The sequence below is a fragment of the Thamnophis sirtalis genome, unplaced genomic scaffold (assembly GCF_051295495.1).
Source record: "Thamnophis sirtalis isolate CommonGarterSnake01/CBP01778 unplaced genomic scaffold, rThaSir2_p1.2 scaffold_5, whole genome shotgun sequence".
Lineage (NCBI taxonomy): Eukaryota > Metazoa > Chordata > Lepidosauria > Squamata > Natricidae > Thamnophis > Thamnophis sirtalis.
In genome coordinates, this window is record NW_028261385.1 from 46,040,041 (window position 1) to 46,066,598 (window position 26,558).

The 26,558-nt window shown below is 37.9% G+C and overlaps 1 protein-coding gene across 1 annotated transcript in view; it reads right to left on the minus strand.

Annotated features, from left to right (window-relative positions):
- ST8SIA4 (ST8 alpha-N-acetyl-neuraminide alpha-2,8-sialyltransferase 4) overlaps window positions 1-19,023 on the minus strand; it is a 75,788-nt gene extending 56,765 nt beyond the window's left edge. The window contains exons 1-2 of the mRNA XM_087715752.1: window positions 18,833-19,023; window positions 5,877-6,008 (exon numbers count right to left, since the gene is read on the minus strand). Coding sequence (XP_087571878.1) covers window positions 5,877-6,008; window positions 18,833-18,945 — 245 coding nt within the window. The 5' untranslated portion in view covers window positions 18,946-19,023. The remainder of the gene's footprint in view (window positions 1-5,876; window positions 6,009-18,832) is intronic.
- Between the last annotated feature and the right edge of the window lie 7,535 nt (window positions 19,024-26,558).

Consider the following 26,558-nt stretch of genomic DNA (forward strand, 5'->3'; position numbering starts at 1 on the left):
TATGGTCTCATTTAGAATAAAGCATCCAAGAAATAAAACATTAGGCCAAAATTTGGACTGATCTTGCAGAACTAACTTAATGTTATATTAATAGACATTGAACAAAAGTATTGGGTTTTTGGTTCAATGCGCGTATTTGGCATTCAGGTACTCTTATAAGCCCTAGCAGCTATGGCTAGTTATAAACCCCACACATTGAAAAAGACAAAATGATGCAGTTGCTGCTCTCCGCTCCTATTGCTTTGCCTATTTTCAAAGAAAGCACAGCACACCTTTATAAAAGCTTTCTAAAAGTTGCTAATGGAACAAAGATATGAATCTAGAAGCATTTTTAGAAGTATGGTACTTCCTGTCATTATAGTTTCAAGTTTCAAGTTTATTAGAATTTGTATGCCGCCCAGTCCCATAGGGATTCTGGGCGGCTCACAACAGACAAATAGTTGGTAACAGTCAGCCAGCTGTTTAGACTGGATTTGCATTTTTTCCATCCATTAAGTGCTTCCCAAGGACCTGGAGTAGGTAAATATTTTTGTTTCATGGTGCTAGAGGTATTGTATAATTTTTGTTATCCCTATTATTATTTTAAAATAATTTAAAAAATAAAATCAGGGAAGGCCTGGCAATAAGCAGGCCAAGGAAAGTATCACTGGGCATAATAAAGTCTTTCCTTAGAGACTCGAGACCCAGCCATTTTGAACTGCTTGCATTCAACTTTCTTCACTCAATTTATCTACTTTATCAATAAGAAAAAAAATCATTCCATTTTTTTAAGAAATATCCCTCAAGCTTGTTACTTTTAAAAAGACATAATGACTTTGATTGAGTGAGTAATACATAACTTAATATGAACTTGGTTTTTTAAAAAAAATATTGATTTCTCACTTCAAAAATGCAAACAACATAGCTCAGTAGTTAGGTTCAGATATCCGTGTCAAGAAGACAGATGGTCCAAACAAATCTTTACAAATCCCGCTTTTAAAAAAGTTCACACATTGCATAGTTGCAGTTAAATTATCGTGAGAAATGAAAATGAAAGATTTGTGTTTATATTCTCCTAGGAGTTATTGATTTCACCAAACAAATGGCTACTGTTATAACTAACTCCTCTTTACTTTATTTATCCTATGAGGCATCTTTCTAAGGAAAGACTTCACTTTTTAGAGACTTTATTGATCATTTTTCTAACAAATGAAATCACTTCATTAAATAGAACAAATCACAAACAATAAATATGCGAACCCATTTCTATCTGCACCATCTTTTTAAAGCTGAGGCTGATGGTTTAACTGATTTTGGGCTAATCTGTATAAACAATAGCCTTTAATATTTAACATGGGACAAAATAAAGAATGGTTTACAATATTGCTACAATTGAATTACATTGCACAGCACGCAATCCATTGTTTAAACCACTGCTTAGCATGGAAATGTGAATCTAATATTGTTTTCTACATTAATCCTGTCCGTGCCTTGAAACTAATAATAAGTATAAACAAAATGTGTATAATATATAGAGTTGAACTTTTTAAAAATGTTAAAATACTCTGCTTTTTGGGGGATGTAAATTCCTTCTCACATCAAAGGAAAGTCTGGCTGAAATGAGAATTAGGAAACTATCTCCTCCATTACTTAACAAACCACAAACTATTTTCTTCAAACAAGAAGCTCCCTGTGAGGCTACAAACCCAATGCTGATTCAAATGGCATTGAAAGGATGAGAACACCATTACAATTTTGTTATCCCTTATTCTTCCAAAATTGCAATGGCAGACAATATATGTAGTTCAGGTTTGAAGGCTTAGGTAAGTATATATGCCAGTACATATGGAAGATGTTACCTATATAGGTCATGAAACATATGCTAGTGAAAAACTAAGGTCAGACAACTCCTACAACCCAGAATTCCCCAAATCCATTTCATTACTGGTTGCTGAGATAAGGTTATATAATCTGGATATCAGCAAAAAAAAATTCCTCAGGTTGCCAAAATCCACAAAGTAGAATAGCACAACGCCATTGAAGACACTGAGCTTCCTAATGATGAGGGGGAAATACATTTGTCGCATCCATAACACATTGCAGTGATGCCAAAATAATGTGCACAATGATATAACTACACAAATACCTCACTTACACATGAGACAACATTTACATAATCACCTTATCTTGAACATTTCCTCATTTCCCTACCTCAGCTCAGCCACTAGACGCCCGAATAGGATGGAGACAGATGTCTATGTTTGTAAAGACAATCAGAGGCATTAAATGTCAGGATTTCCATCATTTTTAATTGATAAAAAAATGGTTAGACATTATGCTGCCTGGCATATTTTAGCATTACTTTGTCAGGAGCCTTGCGGATGAAGAAACGATTTGCAAAATCAAACAAAAATAGTTTTGAGAATACAAAGGGAACATATTTTGGGAGTTAGGATAAGGGCTCTGTACAGATTATTCCCAAGAGCAAAGACAATAACAGCTAGTGTTTGAAGAGTGCTAGACAATTAAAAAATATTGGGATTTTGGTGAACTATTCAAGATGTCTGTCAGTCCTTCTTTCTCCTCACTTCTGGAGGGAACAAAATAATTTTAAGGACTCATGTGTCTACTCCTAGTGGTTTTTGTGACTAACACCACCATATATATAATCCACTATATATGCCACCCTTGCTATTAACAAATGAAAAATAAGTCTTGGCGCAGTTGTTTTTTAACCACTTACAAAAGCTATCTATCTCACAATTGAGCCTGCAGTGCTGAAAAACCACAAACAGCTCACATGCTTTTCAACTTAGCTTGAAGTCTTTTTGCTGTTTCCTTTTTTAGAACAATAAGAAATCTCCACCTCTAGTAATTGTGCCTTTGTGGTTATTCAACTGAAAACAAAATAGGGCTCTTAACAAAATAACATTGTGGTCTGAATGTTTTAAAAATGTGTATATTTGTGTGTGTGTGTGTGTGTGAGAGAGAGAGAGAGAGAGGGAGGGAGGGAGGGAGGGAGGGAGGGAGGGAGGGGAGAGAGAGCGAGCAGTGCAGGTTTATCTAATATACTGATAATGTTCACTGAAATTGCCATATGTCATTCCAGACTCTGCTTTTGAGAATTTAGTTTTAAAAAGGTTAAAATTAGGTTTTCATAAGAATTAACAAAAAATTAAAAAAAGAAAAGCAGCTAATTAAATATATTAGTTATAAACACATTTCAATTCAAAATTTTAATTTTATGTGATTTTTTAAAAATGTTTCAAATGCGCCTACATCAAATGATTCAATAATGTAGAAATTAAAAGGAAATTAAAATTAAATTAAAAGAATCATATAATTTAAGCATATGGAGAAAGAGTCATTTATAGTTTTATTTATACAAATAAGACTTCTTCCTACTTTTCCTTATTTCACCAATTTTGGCTTGCATCCTTCTGCCTTCCACCAACCCAAAACTCTCCAAAAGGAATCAAGATACATTTTACATTTGTGATTAATACCATAAAAACAGTATAATTTCACTTCTCTGATGTCTAGAGACAGCATAATTTACCTCATCAAACCAATTTGGATGATTTCTTCTCGGGGTTTTGCCCTAGCATCCATCAAAGAATCTCCAATTTGGGTGATTCAGAGGCATGCAATGAAACAATCCAGCCTAGAAAATACTTCATATCTAAAGGAGGCTGGTGTGGAAAAGCAGTGCCTTCTTCATGATGCTCACAAAGGCAACACGCCCTCCAGATTGTTTTGACCTTTCTCAAACACTGTGTAAGACATACCCTCCCTCTTCCCTCATGTGCTGCTTAAAGCTGAGTAGCATTTTCTCTGCAGCATGCCCGAAGGAGATAAGTAGTATCTGCTCTGCAGTCTCACCAAAGTTTCTGGCAAGTGGCCCAAGGATGCTCTAGGCCAGAAAGCTCCAGAGCCCAATAAGGGAATGTCTGCATTGTGTGCTTAACCTGCCCAGCCTGAAATCAATTTCAACAACACTGCAGGGGAAGACTTGTCTCAGCTTTGTCCTGGAGAATTTCTCAAAAACTTTTATTGCATGAGTTCCACAGGAAAAAGCTGAAAGGGGCTCTGAAACAAAGCAAGGCAAACAACATAAATACTTAATATTTTATTTTAGAAGAGATCACATTGCTTGTGAAGCAGCTATAAAGGAGGTGTTTCATTCAAATCTTAATCAAAGTGAAGTACTATCAAAGTTATACACACCCCTACGAACTGCTGTTATTTCTTGATAATTTATTTCCAAGAGATTGTTGAAGTATGCTATGACTGTTTAATCCATATTGTTAATCTCAGGGCAAGGTGTTCTAATTTGGGAAGAGAAATTCATGCAACTACATTTGATGGAAATTCATGCAACTACATTGAGATTTCCACATATCTTCTAGTTCTCTACCTGCACTAATTTTTATGAAGGCTATTCACTCATTGCTCCCGACATTCAGATCAGCACTTGTACATCCTTTATATTAGCATTTCATAACAGTATGGAATTTATTTTGTAAGGATTGTGAAGAAAGAAAAATTAAAAAACTTAAGGTATCCTCTTCTTTGCTTTCACATCAGACAAGTAAATTTTAGATAACTCTAATAAAATATTATGTTCCTTTATAGTTTAGCAGAAGATAACCATTTGTCACAAATTATCAAATGCACCATTAGCTGTGAACTTGATTATTTCCAAAAGACATTTCTCTCCCCATCTTTACAAGAGTTTCGGTCACATGAATACACAATTATAGAGACATCTGTGGTTTTAACTGACACCTTCCGCTTTTTTACTGTTTTTTCTGATGGCAATTAAGAGGAAGAGACATGGGTCAGGCAGTTAACAAGTCATATATTAGAAGGAAGGTATATTTTCTGACTTTTGAAAGAAGTGCTTTGCTAGGACAATTCAAAGACTTATCCAAAAGATAAATCTTCAACAGATGCTCCTAAGAAGTTGATGTGCAGCAAATATCAATAGCATATGTCCTGTTTTAAATGTAGTTACTTAAATGCTAGCTAAAAATCCTACCTAAAAATCAACCTCAAAGCATTCTTTATCATTAAAATTTACTTTCATATTTCCATTTCATCACTCTAAAATACTAAATGTATGCAAACATTAAACACAACCTACCCTGTTTTCCCGAAAATAAGACTTTCCTGGATAATAAACCCAATCTGGCTTTTGAGCGCATGCATTATAATAAGCCCTCCCCCCAAAATAACCCCCCCAAAAAATATTGCATTACAGCAGCAATGAGGTGACCATGCTCCTGCACCTCAAAAATAATAAGATCTCCCCGAAAATAAGGCCAAATGCTTATTTCAGGGGTCAAAAGAAAATAAGATCCTGTCTTACTTTCAGGGAAACACGGTATGTATGTATGTATGTGGGTAAAATGAGGACATACATACATACATACATACATACATACATACATATATATATATATATACACATATACATACACATACATACATACATACATACATACATACATATATATATATATATATATACACACACATACGTATACATACATACATACATACATACATACATACATACATACATACACATATACCTCTATCTTTCTTTCTTTCTTTCTTTCTTTCTTTCTTTCTTTCTTTCTTTCTTTCTTTCTTTCCTTTAGAATTCTGGTTAAAGTTGCTTTGTGACTTTTTCCCAAGATTGTCAAGATCTTCTGTAATTTCACAAACCCATACAGTACTGAGAGACCGAGAGAAATTTATTTTCCCAAGATTATTCATCTTTTAGAATTTTGTATCCAACACAGTGGACAAGGCTAAATAAAAAAGGTTTCCCAGCCTCATCAAAGCTGCAAGCTATATATATGAATGACTATATACTTTAAGATACTAACCTTATTTCCAGCACCAAGGAGGAATTGATTTTCCATCTTTCAACAGAATGCTGGAACACTGAAGAGCCACTCTTCCGGCTTATTTTATCGGAGCTATTGACCATTGATCTACTTAAACTTTGCTCACCATCTCTGAAACACAATGTAAAAAAGAACAAAAGGTAGTTAGCTCAGAGATTAGCCAAAAGCCTCCGGCATCACTTCATAAATACCAGGTACCAGGTTTGGTTTTTTTTATGAATAGCACTTACACTTATATACTGCTTCATAGTGCTTTTATAGCCCTCTCTAAGTGGTTTACAAAGTCAGCATATTGCCCCCAACAATTTGGGTCCTCATTTTACCCACCTCGGAAGGATGGAAGGCTGAGTCAACCTTGAGTCTGGTGAGGTCTGAACTGCCAAATTGCACTCAGACGGCAGTCAGCAGAAGTAGCTGCAGCATTCAAACCACTGCGCCATTGTGGCTCATTTTAGATTCTTTTCTTCTTCTACCTTTATTGCTTTATGATGTGGCGAATATCTAATACAAGTAGTCCTTGACTTACCATTACAGTGACTATTCAAAGCTACAGCACTGAAAAAAATGGTTTTTTTCACACAACCATGTCACCATTCCCGTACTCACTTGCTCAAAATTCAACACTTGTCAATTGGCATGTATTTTTCACTGCTGCACTGTCCTGGGATCATATGATTGTTATCTGTAATCTAGTTTCTGACAGTTAATGTCAATGGCAGTAGCCAGATTAACAATTACATGATTCACTTAAAACTTCATTCATTCAACAACTTGGCAAAAAAAAGGATAAAAAAATGAAGCACAACTCAGTTAACAGCTATCTTGTTTAACGGCAGAATTTTTGGGTTCAGTTATGATCATTACATTAAGGACTACCTGTTCTTCTTTCTCCTATTTTCAGCCCAACAACAAACGTACTTTATTTTTATTTTACAGCTGGCTTCCACTAAATTATTCGAAGCTGAAATTTCCTTAAAACTGGGGTTTTTTTGCTTAACTGACTGAATTGTTTGCTAAGTTCAGCTGATAATGCATTATTAACTACAATCTGAAATGTCAACAGAATTTCCATCAAAAGTTGGAACTCAACTATTTTGATTTGAGGTACAGTTACTTCCTATAATTACAACCTGGCTGGATCATATTAAAGGACTTTTAATTAATTAATTCCACATCATTATTCACTTCTCAGCCCCCCTTAGGTAAACTGGACAGGAAACATGATTAGATGTATAAATTATGCTTTAATGTAAGACTACACTAACAGAATCTTACAAGTATGAAACTACAACCTTACGGCCACCACCTTTAACTGCCTGACCAAGGTGGGTCCTTCCTAATTTTCTTTCTCTGACTGTTAAGCCATTTGGGGGAGGGGAGTTTCCTTCTGCTCTTATTTTTTCCTAGCAGCATTTTCTCCTCTCATTCCCAAGATCACCCATACAATCTATTACATCATAACAGATTACGACAGTCATGTTGGGAACACTAAAGTGCTCCCAGGTTGAAATAATTGAACAGTGACATCACCGTTGTCCAGGGGATGCCAGTTGGGGGCTCCTTCCTTGTCCCCAATAAATTGCTCACGAAAGTAGAACCCATTTATATACTTGTGGTCATCCAATTTCAAACTGCTAGCTCGGCAGGAGCTGGAGAATGTGACATGAACTCACCCTGTCCCGCAGCAACAACTGGTTCTTGAACACGAACCTACTGATAGACAGCCCAGCATCCTAATTTATGAACCACCACCCTCCCCCATCATAATAGCTATCAGGATATTAATGGGATTCCTAAAATACCCCAAGTAGTGGGTTCCTAATGGTTCAGACCAGTTTGGCTGAACCAGTAGTGGTTTGGCAGCGTGGTCGCTGGCACCAGCAGTGACCGAGGCCTGCCACACCCCTGAACTGGTTCCCACTGATGGTGCTGCCATCTTGTTTCTAGAATTTTAATCTTACTGCACATGCATGGGCGCACGCAAAGGGGACACACAAGTGAACGAGAAGTAGTGCCTGCCGGAACCCACCCAAGTACACCCATATGAAAATAACTCTCATCCTTTAAATTCCAAATCAAGTGATATTTAGAAGAAAGCTAGCCTTAATATAATGTATAATTATTATGACCTGTACCTATTAAAAGATTTTCCTAGCATGTATTTCTTATTAATTTCTTTTAAATCACCTACCCCATGGGCTTGTTGGTTTTAACTATTTTCAGCCTGTCAGTGAAAATTAAAACCAGATTGTTTATCAATATCTTGTTTTTCAGGAACTTTTGGGGGAAAGTCCATTTAGGCTTATCCTACAACCTTTGCAATGAAGACACGTGCATAGAATTAACTTTAATATTCTCCTTCTCTGTTTCTAAACAAGTAGTCAAAAGCCAAATCAGAACCAGAACATGAATGTTTCTCACAATGGGTCATATTCCTTATACTTTCTTTGTTTGAGTAAACTTATTTGTAAAGAACTATGGTGGGCCATTTCAGTGAAAATCTCTATTAATAAATCAATCCTGTTATTACTCACTAGAGTGTGACATCCATCTTAGTTTAGAGAATGAGTTTCAGGAACCAAATATAGAAGGAGAAAGCTATGTCCACTATGCAACATGGTATAACCCATAAGACAACCTTTTGCCCTCAGGCATACTGGGAATGTAATTCTCTTATCAACCTGACTCGTTATGAACATTACAGAAAGATCTTATTTCTCCATTATTTTGATTTATTACTGGAAGAAAAAGACAGGAAGCTCACGTTGCTTTCTAACTAAAGGAACTCCTCAAATTATAAGTATTTACCTTTAAGTAGACTGTTAACTTTCTTAACTAGACAACACTTGAACCATTGTGTCATCCTTTGAGAGAAAGACAGCACTATCTGATATGACCAGAATAAACAGTAAATTATAGGCTGGCCATATTTTGTTTATATCTTATTTATAATATTATACTGTCCTGTAATCAACTCATAAGAAGGGCATATATTATATACATAAAAATATATGTAGTAGCCAATGAACTTCAATAATAAATCAATGTTAATTTACCTAAACAGATAAATAGAATAACCATGAGCAGGCAAAAAAAGCAATGGGAACGGAAGCAACTTCTGGCTTCCTGCCAGCTTCCACATTGACTTTGCTTCTGGGAAGCTGGTGAGGACTATCAGAAATAACAATCACGATGTGGGGATGCTTTCTGAATAAAACTGATATGAACATCATGGGAATTTCAATTACATGAGAATAGTGAGTCCTGGATTTTCATGCATTTTTAAATTAGCAAATTTGATACGAAAATAGTTGTAGTACTAGCAGCATTTGGACTAACGTGAACATACAAACAGTTAAACACAATGTTTTTAGTAGAATAAATATAGAATAAGACATTAGGTAGGTGTTACTGCATGCAGAAGGGTTTTCATCTAAGTGAATTTGGACAGTTAATTTTGGAAAAAAAAATCCCAAAAGAAGGAAATCTCTAATGTGCTCATACTGTTTCCAAGAAGTCAATAATGTCTTAATATAAACTAAGAGAGACGAGATTTGACTGTGGTTGTTTTTTTTTTCCATTCCAGGGGCAGAGTTATTGTACAATTCTATTTTTATGCTGGTTTTATACTAACTGTTATAAACCACCTAGAGCCGTGATGGCGAACCAATGGCACACGTGCCAAAAAGCATGCCAAAGCAAGCCATTTCTGAGGGAACACAAGGCATTGCTCTGTCAGCGCCAGACTAATTTTTGGCCTTGATTCTTGGCTGCTTTTTGCTCTCTGGGGGCTTCCCTGAAAGGGAAGAAGGGCAAAAAAAAACACCCAATGCGCAAACCTGAAGTTCAGGAATGAACTTCCGGTTTGCACTTTTGGCTGTTTTTCACCCTCTGGGGGCTTTTGGCACCTGAGGTAAAAAATGTTCTTCATCACTAGAGTCTATAACAGGGACTCTTGTGAGACAATTGCATTAACTCTTGATGCCTGAGAAAATCTAGTTGGTTTCGGGATCATAAGACTGTTTCATACAAGGTCAAATTATTTGTCCACATTGACTTGTATCTGAGTAGCAGCCAACAACAGCTTCATTTAGAAATCCTTCTCATATCAAATCACATAAGATTCTTTAAGTGGAAGGGGGGGCAGCAACTGAATCTGAAGTCTTTGTCATGAAAGCTATAAGCACTATCATAAAATAAATGTTTTGCCCATAAACATCACACAATAAAATGTGTTTGCTTCTATGTAGAACGTATCAACAAAGCAATGTATCAAAAAGACAAATCTGATGCAAGGGGTACCCAACAAATCCAATCAAGCCATTTTACAATTAAACTTAAAAAAAGAGCAGCTTTAAAAGTGATTGCACAGGACAGAACTATTAGAACACCCAGATTAACAAGAAACATGGCACGACCAATTAACCAAAGGCCCGGTTCAACAGATACATCTTCAGATCAGTCTCCATACAAATTAAAGAGGGGGGAAATTTCACAGTTGAGAAATATCTGGCTGAGAATCAGCTGTTTTGGGTTGCCTTTCCATGAAGCCCTTGCAAGCGCAGCATCCTCAAGAAGGAAGTTCTGCTAAATCTTTACATTCCAGGCACAGATATAACAGAGAAAGCAGTTGTTAGATAGGAAGGCCTAAACCAGGGCTGTGAAACTCAATTTCATTGAGGGCCGCATCAGGGGTGGTGGTGGAGTGGGCCTAGCAAGGGTGGGCATGGCCTTGGAGGGGGGGGATGGAGTGGGCCTAGCAAGGGTGGGCATGGCCACACTTGGATCCATATGCGGCCCTCCTGAGCTCCATTTTTGCTAGCAGAGGGACTACGAGTCGGTCCTTCGCTGTTTTCAGGATGGCCCATGGGCCAGATCTAAGCACCCCACGGGCCAGATCCGGCCCCAGGCCTTGAGTTTGACACCCCTGGCTTAAACCATACAGCTCTTCATATGGCATAATATGTAGTCTAATCTTAGCTTGACAGCAAACTGGCAGCATCAGACATAACACTGCTATAGCATACTTCACCAAAAAACTGCCGGAAAGAATGTTGATTTCTGTCTGCTGCGTGTAGCAAATTCATGCCACACAACGATATTCAGAAATACTAAGTTGTGCTTCATTGCATCTTGAAGCTTGTCTAGCAGAACTCATTGGATCAATGATCATATATCTGCTCGATGTGCATTCCATCCAATATGTATGATTGATTTACAGCTCAAAGTTGAACTTAAAGAAAACCAAGCAAATTTTATTTCATACTTCATACATTTAAGATGGGGCAAGGAATACAAATACATAGGCATTTACATAGCAGTGTATGCATGTACATAATACCCTTTTCAAATTTAATGTTACAAAGAATAATGATAAAATCTCTGGTGAACAATATTCACATAAATCATAGGGGACAGATTCATGCAAAAATTAATTACACAGCAAATCTCTGCTGTCCATGTCAATGTCATATGAAATAGTCCCTTTTAAATAATAAACACACAACAGTGTGTTTATTTTTGGGTGATATTACCTTCATCTTCCTGAAGCAGTATCATAGCCCACTTAAAAATAAAGTGATCAAAATACAGTATGGGATGCGTAAGAATTGTACAATGAATTTTCATTTGCAGAATTTACTGTAGCCCCTTAGCAACTTCCCAAAAATGGCATGGGTGTTTCACAGTATGTGGTGATAAACATACACTGTATATAGAATCATATACAGCATGATATGGTAGTGTAGTGCAACATGGGAGCTAAGGCTTTGGAACTAGGATAAGTGAAAGGCAGGTTCAAGTCCACCATCAGTGGTCAAAGTTTACTAAGTTATGTACTGGTCATGCTTTCTCAAGCCAATCTAGTGCAATGGATTATTATAGTAGAAAAAGTGGCAGAAACTAGAGGCAGAGTCCAAAGAGAAATAAGCCTAGACTCTCTATATCAGGGCTGTCAAACTGGCAGCCAGATGCGTCATGCACAGGCCATGCCCACCCCAGCTCTACAAAGGGAAAAAGCGTTGTGATACATCACATGACAATATGATGAGAGTTTGACACCTGTCCTCTACATAGCCAGAAGTGGACTAAGTTCAACCCTTTTATGAATTTCATTGACTTATTCAGAGCTAAGTGCTACCCATTAGTTGAGTAGATTCCCATGGAAAGGGAGTAGTAGTAGTCAATCAATTTAACTGGAATTTCACAGGTAACCCTGGTCTTTTGTACCCGGCAGTTATTGTGGGAAAACCTGGAAAGGAAGAGTTGAGTTTGTTGCCTTGTTTGGGGAAAGGAGGAATAAACAAGTAATTGTCCCTAAAAGTACTTATGCTCTAACCAAAGGTAATCGTTGACTTACAAGACAACTGGAACCCAAATTTTCATTGGTAAGGAAGAAGATTGTTAAGTGAGCTTCACTCAATTTTGCAACCTTTTTTTTGCCATGGTTAAACAAATCATTTCAATTGTTAAGTGAATCATATGGTTATTGAGCAAACCCATCTTCTATTGACTATGCTTATTGGAAGCCAGCTGGAAGATTGCAAATAGCAATCACACGTTCCTGGCACACTGCAAACATTGAAAATACAAGTTGGTTGTCGAGCATCCGAATTTTGATCATGTGAATGAGACATGCTACAATGGTCATAAGTGTGAGGAACAATTGTAAATAACTTTTTCAGTGCTGTTATAACTTTGATCACTAATTCATTTAGTGATCATAACAGACCTTAGCAGTCAAAATGTATTGAAAACCTAAAGTTAATAAAAAATAATAATGATAACAATACATAACACAGTCTATTTAAAAGTTGTTTAGGTAATCTGCTTGTTTCTGCTTCATGGCATTTCTAACTTCAAGCTAATGTTCTTGGTCTGTTGGACATCTCTTCTGGTTTATTTTTATCCTCAGTTATCATTTTTTTAGTATTCCTTCTTATTCTTTTATAACAATTTTTAAGGAAATTATCCTTTTTTACATACTGTCAGTAAATAGCATGTACCAATATTTTTCTATTTCTCGTGTGTAACTTATTGGCTAGGTTTTGTAGCTAATCATGTCATCAAAATCAGTTATTTTGGCAGCTGCTTGAGGTTTGGACAAGGTTAAGTCACAAAGCCGTGCGCAATGAAGGATGTGAGAGTTAAGATGGTATTGTGTACCTCAGAATTCTATATCTCATCAACTAATGTTTTTTTAGGCCTACTCAGTTTTCAAAGTCTGTTTGAAAAATCTGTGTCATATTCTCATTAGGATAAGCAGTTTTTAAATCTTGAAAAATAAATGAGAATACTTAATTTGAACTTGATTTTGCCACTGGTCCTTAATTAAATGTTTTTTATATTTCTATGCTGAATCTATGTTGCTTTTCCTTCTGTTTATATTTTTTCTTACTTCTTTCACCAAATTCTTACTTTAAAAAGACCACATTTTTTTCTATTGAAACTATGATTCAATCTATTATAAAAGGGAACTTATAAACAAATTTAGCAAAAAAAAACCAAAATCATCTGAAAAGTATCATGCTTCTAATCAAGAGTTTTCATACAAACTCTTACCGCAAACTAGCAAAACATTATTTCCTGAGGCATTAAGTACAACTCATACCAGTTGAGAACACATTTCCAGATAGCTTCAAATCTTCCATTTTTATAGTTCAATTCTGTAAAGTTTATTCAAATATAAATGTCAGTGTGTCATATTTCCACTGAATTCACTATAGCTAGCCTCTCTTTGCTCTAAACTTGATTCAATAAAAAAATGACATTCTTGATTTGTATCTCATGCTGTGTATTATAGCCTTAATAATTGGAGGTGCCTGGACAGAGAAAGGGTGTCTAGGAGAAGCAAGAAACAGTTGAATGTTTTGATTTATGGTCAAAAGATCATTCTTTGACAGAAAAGTCATTTTTGTTATGCTATATAGAGTTTTGTTTGGAAAAGGTACTACTGCTATAATTTGGCCAATGATCTGACAAATGCTATTTTGACTCCTCCATCTTCCTACAAATCCTTTTATTTTTAAAAATTATATCAATGGTATAAACTTTTAATTTGCACAATTCAGAGCGTATCATTATGCAATCTTGTTATTGGCTTGCTTAAACTGATTTGAAGAAATATTTGTTTTCACTTTTTTTAATTCTTGGAAAAATCAAGTGGAACATTTCTGCCTCCATCTCAACCAATACAATAAAATGATATATATTTTTCTTGTAAAGCAAGCAATGTTTTTAAAAATTTTTGCACCTCACTACAAACTAAGTCTGTTTGTATATAAGCAATGTTTGAATTACTGAACACAAAGTGTTAATTTCAAATATTACTGAGAAAAGCTCAAAACTAAGAAAAGCTCAAAACAAGCAATTGGGCCATTTTAGAAGCCTACAAGATCTGACATCAGTGATGGCTAGAGAGATGCTAGAGTTGGGATACATTTACTTTATTTTAATTTTGTTTTTTGTTTTTTTATAGATATTAAAAATCCAACTTAAAATCTTTCAAACAGTTATTAAATAGAAAATTACAGAGTTAACGGATATACAAGAGGAGAAAAATATACAACTATAGATTTAGGTATACACATTATAATAAAGCATATTAAACTTTAGCTGTAGCTATTGCTGTAGCTTTCCAAATGCCAATCTTTTTTTTAAAAAATGCTAAAATCATGGAACATTCAAGTAATATATAAGTAAAATTAAATATAATCAAAACATTTAAAATGAAAATGTAAAATGAAGTATTCAGTACTTCACTCTTTTTTTTTTCATTTTTCCTAGCCACTACTATTCAGATATTTATACTTTGCTTTAAACTTTAATAGCTATTGCTGGAATTTAGCATAACAAGGCCAATCAGATGGTTCATTACCTTTTTTCTTTAGCTCTGCCCAAGTCTAAAATATCTTTAAGTAAAATTTCTATGCCATCATCTCCAGCCAATATGTTAATGGCCAGTGGTAATCGAAGATCTAAGTCATTGCAGTAGATCATTAATTTGTCAGCAGTCAGCAAAGATGTTTCCAAATAAATAAAATAAAAAATAAGTGAAATATAAAATAAGTGAACTGCACTGAAAGCATATGTATATCAATAAAAGCAGACCAACATTGGCAGTAAGGCCATTGGGTGTTTCAATAATGCTTTAGACCACTTTGTGCTACAACAGATTAACCAACTCACTCAGAAAGTAATAGAATATCAATCAACTCTCAATTCTACATGTAGCTACCTGTGAAAGTAGGTGACTTATTAACCCTTCTCCACAAGCACATATTCAAAGGTAATGCAAAGCTGTCTTTCCCTCATCTTTCTGCTGGTAAGAAAGCATTCAAGAACCCATGAATATACTGTATAATTCTGGGGAGCAATTAAAAACAGACTTCAACAACATGTTCTAAAGTTGATTTTTATAGATAAGACCTGCCCCGGAAAACAATGGTTTCACAACTTATTCTGGAAAAAAGTGAACAGCCTACAGAACTATTTCAATGAGTGATTTTTTAATATTGGGCGGGAGAGGCAGAATAGATAAATACATACAGAAAATTTTAGAAATAAATTACAGCACTGAAATCAAGAGGCAAGTTAGCCATGACTTATTTCAATCTCGCACCTCCTTTCCTCTAGTCACTGCCTTCTTGACCTTTTAGCTTAAACTTCAAGGGAGCCTGAATACCTGGAAAGTATTATAGAAAGAAACATTAATTCCCAACAAGAGCTTTTCAGAGCACTTGTCAGTTTTAATTAAGGTTCTTCTAAATCAGGTATCCCCTTCTTCAGTTCATCAACCCTTTCATGAAGTTTTAGATGGCTTATTCACACCATAGATGATTTATTAACAAATAACAGTAATGTAATAATACTATAAATGACAATAACAATAACAGATAGTCCCATAGACCCTTAGGGAATCCCTTTCAAAACAGTGCTAGAATCGCAATGACTGAAGATTGACTTAAAGCAAGAAGACAGAGGAGATCTGCCAGATGTGGACTATTTCTGCTAACCCCCACATATGCAATTTCTGAGGACTCACGGAAAAGCACTGAAACTGCCAGGATGAATATCATGCAGTTGCATTTCCGGAGTCTGTCCAATGGGGGTGCAGGGGGTGGTGGTGGACGACCACACTATGCAAACTCCATTCTGACTTCTATCAATTACATCCACCGTCTACTCAGATGCTGCTAACCAGGTCAGAATTAGACTCCTTGGCCACTCATGATTTGCACTACTACTACTACTACTTTGCAAGCAGAGCATGTTCATTATCAAGTATTTCCTCCCCGCTTCTTCACTCTGCATGCAACCACAAGATATGCCACCTGTCAGCACACTTGATAACTAAGCATGTCATTCTAAGCATGTGAATAAACTAGTGCCTTAAGGATGTTTCTAAACTCTAGACTTCAGAAGAATTTGTGGTTGCTTTTAAGCTCAGGCAAGGAATGCTTAGGGGGAGAAGAAAGGAATCCAGGGGGATCTAGCAACCCTTTTTCCTAAGTTGGATCCATAAATAAAGAAAACACAGGTTTTGGGCTCTTTCCTGCAAGCAGGAAACTATATTAGCAATGAGAGCAGCACAATAAATGCCGGCCTATTTGTAACAAGCATAAGGGTCGGTGCAGGTGCTTTAACAGGAATAGATGTATTGCATTTCTTTTTCCAGAGGGTTATCCCAACAGTTTAAGGTAGCTGTAGGAGCTGCAGCCACTGTTTGGCAGAAGAGAGAAATCCAAGAATCGTGGCTGACGGCTAACAAAGAAGCTAATCTTTTGTCTCGGTTGGCACCTTAGAAATCTAACCACCGAAACCCAACCACTGGTGCAGCACTTTTCCTGTTTGTGCAAACCTCGCAACAGTCGGCAATGGTTCGCAGACCACGCTCACTAAAAAGGAAACGCGAGCGCAGCGCCTCCTTCTATTTCATTTGCTCGGTAGAAAAGCACAAAACAACCGATCAGATTTATGTTGCCAAGCTCCCCCTCTCTCGGGTTGGGAGGCATCGTGGCGACCGTAGCCCGCGAGGCGAGAAAACCGAAGCAGAAACAAGGGTCATCGCCAGGCTTAAGAGGCTCCCTCCCTCCCTTTTCGCCATGCTCTTTTCCTGCAGCTGGTACATTTTGCGAAAAGGGTTGAGATCTGCAGCTTCGCCGGGAAAGGAGGCCGTTTGCAAAGAAAAGGCGACCTGGGAACGGGACTATAAGGGGTGACAAGGAGGCGAGCAGTTCTGGCTGCCACGCATCCTCAAGTCTCCCGCCTTTCTATTCGAAACGCTGCACCTCGGCTGACACCCACGGGTTTCTCGAGAGGCTAGGCAGGAGGGCACGCATGGAAGGTGTAGATGCCGGTGGAGGGAGCAGGAATTGGTGCGGAGGCAGACCAGGGAAGACAACACACGCACACACCCACACACCCTCCAGTGCCGGCAGCATCTCATCCCTTTACTGGGCGAAAAGGAGGGGGGCAGCAAGACTAGTTACCCTACCTAAACGGCACCGTCGTTCTGCTGCTGTACTGTACGCAATTGGATTTCCCAGGCACTGCCGGCTCCCCACCCCCTCAGGCACGCCTTCCCACCCGCCAACAGACCTGCCTACACCAAATAAACCGGGTTCAGGATTAAGTTAGTGCTATGCCCGCCAATGGCAGCGTAAAAAATAATAATGCAGCAAGAGGAACCAGCATCCTCCTCGGATTCTCCAAAACATAACTCGACGCGGCTGATCCCGCCCGCTTTTTCCCGTCGAGAAACTCATCGGGATTAAATGCAACCCTGTACCGTAAAATTGGGAGAGGTTCCTTCCCCCCTTTAAGTGTGCGCTGTGAACTGCAGTCTCGGCACAGCTTCGTCGCACTAGAAGGGCTAAAGTTTTGTTGCTTGTAAAGTGTCAACGCAGTCAAAACGCGTGGTAATATGAATCATTTAATTGCCATCGTCTCAAACGAAAAATAGCAGCGGCAGGCTTTGTTGCCATGAAGGAGCAACCAAGAAAGAAATAGGAGGACGCGCCCCTTTAAAAACGGACGACCCGCGTCCCCAACACTCCTAGAAAACTTAAGCCTACGGGAGATCGCGTGAGACTAAGCAGTTTAGCAATAGCAATAAGACTTACATACCGCTTCTTGGTGCTTTTACAGCCCCCTCTAAGCAGTTTGTAGAGTAAGCCTGTTGCCCCAAACAATCGGGCTCCTCATTTTACCCACTTTGGAAGGATGGAAGGCTGAGTCAACCTTGAGCGCAATCGGACTTGCTTCGGCGCTAATCATATTTAAATGATCCAAAGATGGGGTGTAACCCAGTAGAAGCGGAAAGGAAAGGGACATCGGGGTTTGGAATAGTCCTCATATATGAGCACTAACTTGGCTTTAATTCCCACTAAATTTCCGTCTAGGACCTTCGAATCCGTAACCCTTCTCGATAAAACACAGGTGAACTTCTGGAAGGGAGGAAGGAGTGCCACTCCCCCCAAACCAGCACTATAACAGAAAAGAGCCGCTCTTCGCATCCTTGGAACCTGCCGACGCTTCCAAATCTCTAACGCGCCCTTTGCTTTATTTCCTTTCAGAAACAGCCAGCTGTCGAACAACTCATTCGGGCGACCCATTCTTTCCTTTCAACTTCTTTCCAAAACCCCGCTGTCATTTTCGCCTTGGGAGAGGGGGGGGGTCGTTATTACACGGGGGCGAAATCGCAGGCTGCAGATCAAAAGGAAGTGGGCGGTGGTGTGTGTGTGTGTGTGTGTGGAGGTCTTCACAACATCCCCCAAAAGATACACACCTACTCAATACAAGTTGGCGAGGGGGAGGGGGCTGAAGAGAGCGAACGCCACCGGGCCCTTGCACCTTAAAGGGCATCCCGGCTCTCCACCTCCTCCTCCTTCCTCCCTTTTGTCAAGTACGTGTGAAAGCAAACGCTTTGCATTTACCCGCTGGGTTGCGCCTCCGAGTGCCCCTCGGTCCTTGCAATCTCCTTTGTCTTGTAAAAGATCAGGAGGATACTTATCGTGCAGATAGTCCACCTCTTCCTGATGGAACGCATGTCTCCCGCAAATCGAAATTCCTTCTCTTTCCTTTGTTTGGCAGGATGCGAGAGAAAAGGGGAGCAAAGGAGAATAAAACAAAGCCGCGTTCAGCCAAAGGGTTTTTCCCCCTTTTAAAAAAAAAAAAAAAAAAAAAACCAAAGGGGGAAAAATAAAAGAAAAGGCGGCTTGATGTTGTGGGAGGCGAGGCTGCCGCTGCTTTCCCTCCCTCCCTCCTTCCCTCCTCCCCCGCGGGCGAAGTCCTGCCCGAAGTCCACGCGCTTTCCGAGCTCTCCCAGCAATTGCTCCTCTCCAAGCTTCTCTCACGCTGCCTTCTCGTTTAGGTAACAGCAGAGGCGGTAGCCGCCAGTCTCCGGGGCGTCACGTAGCCCCGCCCTTTCCCTGGCGGGGAAATGATGAGCAAACCTCGGCCAATAGGTGGCCAGAGGAGGCGGGGAAGGCCGCTACCCTAAACTTTAAAATGCGCCTCGTAGGAAAGAAGAAACGAAGGTTGGTTGGGGTGGTCTTTGGTGCTGGTTGGGAAAAAAGCGGCGAACGCAGGTGGCGACGTGACAGGGTTTTTTTCTCCCCTCTCAGTGTTGCTCGAGCGCACTCCCCGGGAGTTCACCGACTCTCAATCCTGAGAGCCGTGAGTAGGAATCATTTTTTTAATGCGCTCGGTAAGGTGGTCCGCATTGCTTGAAGGAAGGATGTGATCAAAAGACGGCCGTGCTTTTGGTTGCGAAATGATTTGCATTTGCTTTATTGCAAAAGTGGAGGTAAAACAAGAGTCTGGAACTTCTAGGTGTTCCTACCCGCGACAATGATTCCTTGAAGTCCACCTTGACTCAACAACAATTACATCTTTGATGTGTTGTTGTTTTTTCCCTGACTGCTTTTGACTCTTCAGACTAATCCCAAACCCCAAGATTTCTTGGTGTCTCCTATTCAAGTATCAGCCGGATCTGTCTTTTCTTAATTTTGGGGTTATCATCTCCGTACTGAAGGGTGGCCTTCAAATCCACCATTGGGTTCTGTGAAGGTATGGTGGAATGACCTTGGGATACAGGGCAAAGCAGCATAACAATAGTAAGAATAAAAAGCATCTTAGTCCGCGGCAGGAATGGGACAGAGGAGACTCCCCTACAAGCTATAAAGAGATGGCAGAATTGTACTTTCAGACTTGCAAGATTCTATTAACATAACATATACAATAAAGTATAATTAGCTCATCTGGTCATGTTTCTTGTCTGGACTACCTTGTAATGCTTAGGGGTTTATATCACATTCTAAACCTGGATTAACAAAGCAAAATTGTTGTATTATAGGACTGATTATGCCAAAGAAATGAAGGATATGATTGCCTTATTCATGCAACATTCACACCACATAAGGTAGTGGGTGGGATATGAAAACTTGCTGAACTACAAGCTACTCAGGTTAGCCTAGATTAGCAGGCTGTGTGAACATGATTTTCACCCTCCCTGTTCTCCTTGAATTGGAGGAGCCCTGGCAAACTTGGGAGGGGGAATCTCTTAATATTATAGAAATTAAGAATGATAGAATGGGTGGGAGAACAGACTGCACAATGATGGTAAGGCACTAGGTTGGGGAACATTAGAGAATTTACTTTGTTTTAAACTAAGATGTACATATTTTAACCAGCAGATTTTTCTTTAACTTAAAGCCTCAGCATGAGAAACTTACTTAATTTTAATGGTTAAGGTCTGCTGGTTATATAAAGAGAATCTCAGGGTCAGACCCAGCCCTAAGGGCTACGTAGCCTTATCCTGGTTCAGAGAAACATGACTTCTAGTCTGTGTTTAGGATCCTGTTCTGGAATTATATACATACAGCTATATTAACTATACCAGTTGGATAACAATACCTGCATGGATTTGAATGCAGAAATGAACAGCTTTCCTAAAGCAATCTAAACTGAATTGTACAATCCTTTGAAATGCTAATACAATGTGAGATAGGGCAGAAATACTCAGTGGTGTAGGTTTATACATATAAAGCAGCCAATCCTAGCTATATTCTATAAATATCCTTCTACAAAACATAAGATACAATTTTTATTCCACTAAAATACCTTGTGTATATTTGTTACAGATTAGGGATTTTATAAAGATTGGTGAATTTAATGACCAAGCAAAGATTTGAAACGGGGGTTTCCCAATGCCAAAATAAATACAGAAGCAATATTATGCTCTCTTCTAGCATATGAATAATAGATTTTACTCAGAATAATATATAAGCATGGTTGTGTGACTCTTGTTCAAGGGATTTGTCTGGATCTCAGCATTTTACCTCTGTAAAATGGGTTTTAAAGCAGGATCCAAAGAAGTAGGCTTTATTCTTTTTAACTAAAACCACCTTGTTTGTACTTTAATTCCTTGAGTAACTTTAACCTTTCCCAAATTTGAAAACTTAGAAACTGCTTGTTTGTTTGTACCATATGCTGCCTCAAAGTAATATGCACTCAAACAATATTTGACTAATACTTGACTTTTAAGGATCTATCCTATGCATTCACCAATCTCAGGAGCACTTTGAAAGTAATATATAGTAGTCTTCTGGTATTCTTTTCTGTTTTTGTTTAGTATGCTGAAAACAAGGGCAAAACCCTTTTGATCACTGTTCCACCTCAAGTGCCATACTATATACTGACAAATATCTTCTCTATACTCTCTTTCCACCTAAAAGGGTAATAAATTACATAAAATTATCTCTATTGGTAGATCATTTTGTATGTTTGAGAGAATGGATGGTTTTCTGTAATAAGTTTTGGGTTCTAAGGTTTTTAATTATGTGGTTGAGTTTCTAGGTGTTTTTATTTTAAAATTTAATGAAATCTAGATATTTCTATTCATTGCATTATATTGTACATATTAAATAGGTTAAAAAAATAATTTCGTTTGAGACTGATTTAATGTGTGTGTTATAATGTAGAGGTTTTTTTTGTGAAGAATCTGAGTTTATTTGAGCAAACTTGGATTTTTAGGAAAGCCACTGGTAATCCAGAAAAAGTACTGCTGAAACCCAGATCTTGTTAGGTTGATGAGATAAAAGTAACTGTTATACCACTGACTACTCAAAAATTCCATACAGCCATATGTTTACAAAGAGAAAACTAGTGTTACTCTACTGTTAAACATATAGCAGCCAAACTAGAAACAATTCTAGCCTCTTGAGAAGAGATGTTATCATAGGATTGAAAAGATTTAGATCAATTTTCAAATTGTCAAGAGTCATTATGTAGAAACAATCAAGATATTACAAAGGGCAGTAGCAGCTTTCGAATCCTTCTGAACTTTTCATCAGAAAGATTTTACGAAAGCAGGCAGTAGAGAACAAACTAAAAAGATCTTGCATTTTTAATATCTTGAATTAACTTAAACGTTTACCACCTCTTTTGTATCATTTTGATTTGGCTCTAATATTACACAACTCTGTATTTTGGATTTTGTATCTTAAGGTACTGTACCTTCTAAAATAATATGTTATTTAAAAGTTCTAGGGCAAGTGACAGTGGAGAACCAGCAGCCATTGAAATTGGGTCTTCAAACAAGACGATATATTTGATATTAGGAAAGCTGAATATTAAATCTAAACTAAATCAGTTATTCAAATGAGTTACTTCTATGAATGAATGTTAAATAGTTCAATTAAGGGAATGAAGATACCAATTGAGAGAAATCCTGTTTCATAGCTTTTAAAGATGACACACTCTGTTTTATGGAATATGGCTTTGAAAGAGCAAAATGTAAATGCAGAAATAATTGTACATTAAGCTATTCAAATTACCCTGGGCAAATTAGTATGCATTTTAAGGAAAAGCGTAATATATGCATTGGAACAGCATACAGAAGCTTTAATGTTGGTGCTATGATATGAAGACTCTTGTTAAACATAAATTGAACCACAACACTGGACTAAGGTTAGAGATCTAAATTAGAATTTAGGGTCCAATTTCTCATTTGCTCACAAAACATACTGACAAAACAATACTATACATGTCTACCAGAACATGCATAGTATTATATAGTATATCTAAATCCAAGGAATTACTTCAGGTCAATGGATCTGAGACTGAAGCCTGCATAATTTTAAAGCAGTTATTTCCCTACTAACTATTATATTATCATAAACCACATTTTAAAAACTAGTTTAGTGGCTCACTAACTGGTTTTGTACCTCCCGTTAAACCATAATAATGTAACTTTTTTTATTTTTTTGACAATTGTTTTAACCACCTGTAACTCACTTGGAGCACTGTACATAAAATGAATTGGAGAAGGCAAACCACATAGATCAAAGGTGTCAAACTCGCTTTGTCACAGTGGCATCATGTGATGCATTGGGAGTTTTTTCCCCTTCACTAAACTTGGCATGGGTATGGCCAGTACAGAACTCATCCCATGGGCCGGGAGTTTGGCAATCCTGATATAGATTTTTACAAGCAGAATGGGATAAAAAAAAAAGTAACAGTTGAAGTTGCTGGAACTATATATGCTCCTGGCTCTTGGTTTTCCTTTTCTTCTTTGTGATAAATACCTTCCAGAACATGGGTGTCAAACTCTATTGCATTAGATGATGTATTGTGATTTTTTTTTGCCTTTGCAGAGCCAGGGTGGGGATGACATGGCCGTCACACATCTGGCCTGTGGGCCACCAGTTTATCACCCCTGTTCTAGAAAAAGCTTTTCAGAGTTCTCCAGTGTTCTCAGGTCAGATGGGCTGAAGACCAAAAGCATCCATTTGGGGGATGAGCTATATTTTAGAAAGTAGTCTCCTTGATGCTAGGTTGGCACTTGTCTTTCGCCATTATGGAAACTGGCGAAAACAGAGCTTTTCCAGGAAGTTTTAATAAGCACTTCCTGTTTTTTATTGCACCAGATAAACAATCATCTGATTCAGTGGTGGGTTTCAAAAATTGTTGGAACCTACTCTGTGGGTGTGGCCTCCTTTGTGGGAGTGACTTGCCACCCATGTGACCAGATGGGAGTGGCTTGCCTCCCACGTGACCGGTTATGAAATTATGAATTAGTACTTAGGTCGGTCCAAGTAGCTATTCAGAAACTCTGGCATTGAAGCATGCAAGTCTTAAAGCTGTCAAGTTACAAGATCCTTGCCAGTGGTGGGTTTCAAAATTTTTTGGAACCTCTTCTGTAGGTGTGGCCTGCTCTCCGGCTCCACTGGTGGAACCTCTTCTAACCGGTTCAGTAAATTTGACGAACCGGTTCTACCGAATAGGTGCGAACTGGTAGGAACCCACCTCTGATCTGATTCTATTGTGTTTTTATAAATTATGTGGTTCTGTGTTCAAATTCTTACGATGTTAGTCACCAGGAGTTCATGGTAATTGCTTTGAAATTTCAGTCTTGCAATAAATCTGATCTGTTTCCTGTCTGGTTTTTCCTTTCCTACATACTTAATTGGTTATTTCCTAGGCAGCATCTCTTCCCTGTATCCCAAGGTCATCCCACATACTGTTACATATCAGTCTTAGTATTAAAAAAAAACCAAAATAATAAAAATAAGGCTAGGCTTGCTATATATTTACTCTCGGTAGAGTGAAAATTCCATAGCCTTTCAATTCCCAGAATGGACTGCAGTCTGTTTGCATGACAGAGTCTCAGGTTCATCACTGGAGTCTCCAGGGAAGTCAAACAGAAGATGATATTTGAGGAGTTGATTTCTAAAGACTTAGTAAGCTTGTGCTGAAGAGATAAAACTGTTCGGAATCTGATAACTGACAGCGTAATAGTTTAACCTAGTACAATATAGTTTATTCAACTGCAGCAGACACATGACTGAGCTCAACCTTTAACAACGTTTCTATTCTAAGTCTCTCTTGATTCTCTCTCATTTTTCTTTATAATATTATAGCAGACCCTGGTTGCATTCAGATTGCCCATCCTCCACCCCGGCAATTCTGAGAGTTTGCCTTTAGTTCATCTTTGTGGGATGCTGGGATGGTTTTGGTCTTTGATTTAGAATGGGGAAAGAATCTTACTGTCAAGTTTCTTAAGTCACTATACAAAATATGATCTTCTGTTATCATTTGAAAGTTGATGTGTTTGAAATAAACTTTAATATAATTAACATAATCTTTTGAATGCAATCTATTGCCTCACAATGCAATATACAAATCAACTAACTCTGAGAGTTGAAAATAAGATGAGGCATGGCTTCGGTACAGATAGTCCTGAACTTATGATCGCTCATTTAGCAATCGGTCAACGTTGTTATAGCACTGAAAAAAGTGGTTAATCTTTACATTTTCATTACACTGTCCCAGGAAGTCATTTGATTGCAATTTGATTTGGGTGCTTAGCAAGTTTTATGTGTTTATGGTGGTTATGTGATTACGATTTGAGAACTTGTTAGATAACTTTCTGTAAGCCAAGTCAATTGGTGAAGGTGGATTCACTTAACGGTCACATGAGTCACATATTGATTGCAGAGATATGCTTAACAACCATGGCAAAAACAAATCTTAAAATTGGGTGCAGTCATGTGGTGATTCACTTAACAATCACATCACTTAGCAATGGAAGTTCTGGCCCTAATTGTGGTCGTAAGTCCAGGATTATGTATAAATGAAAATCCTGCAACATACTGTAGATAATTATGCGGCAGTAAGAGAACCTTTTTGTTGTTTGAACAAATTATCCAAATGCTGACGTCTGTGAATTTACCAATTTTTTATAGGAGGAAGCAAAATGTTTAGTTCAAAATAAGAGCAACAGTGATGCAGGAGAGGATTATGAAATAGTCATTAAATGCCACTGTCAGCGTTCCAAGTATCATGCAGAATTAAATCGGAGTCGAAGGCAAAACGATCCCTAAAGTTGCAATTTAATAAATCAGACATCTTGGTATATCTTGGAATCCCAATTCTGGAAGTTACCTAGGATTCCCACCCAGTTGAAAATTCATGTTCTTGTCCCCACATCCATAAATCCATCACATGGCCCAATCTTCTTCTTCCACGGTGACATCTCCACCCGGCTGCTTCCGGTCAGGTGTCGAGGTGCGGAGACAAAGAATAACCTTGAGCTTCTAGAAAGGAATTTTTTGTTTTGAAAACAACACATTCCACTCCTTGCTATTACCCCCTTAATGGAAAGGCATACAAAAGATGAAGCTAGAAGAGAGAGTGTGGCAGGCCAAAGATTCTTAAATGAACTGCTGCAGGCCTGACAGCCACCTTTTCAAGCTTCAGAATAAAAACAATATATGTCTCTTTTTAAAAGCAAAAATTTAAGAGGGTGAATTTTAACTGTTTTCCCCTTGAACTCAGACATCTGCGGAATTTTTTCCCATTTATTAAAATTGGACGTTGGCAATCTGAAGTACAAAACACGTTTTCAAATCCAAATAACCTGGTTCTCAATCATGTATTAAGAGTAGTAGTAAGTACAGCAAGACTAAATTGCACTGACTGGCTGCCAGGAATTTTCAACAAAAGTGAATTAAAGAAAATGTATCACAAGCTTTAAAAGTTTCAGTCACAATCTTATTTATATTACTTCCATTTCCTACCATTCCCATGAAAGAGATAATAGCATGAAAACATTTAAACTGGCCCAAGAGATTAAAGAGTTACAAAAGTTCTCTAGAA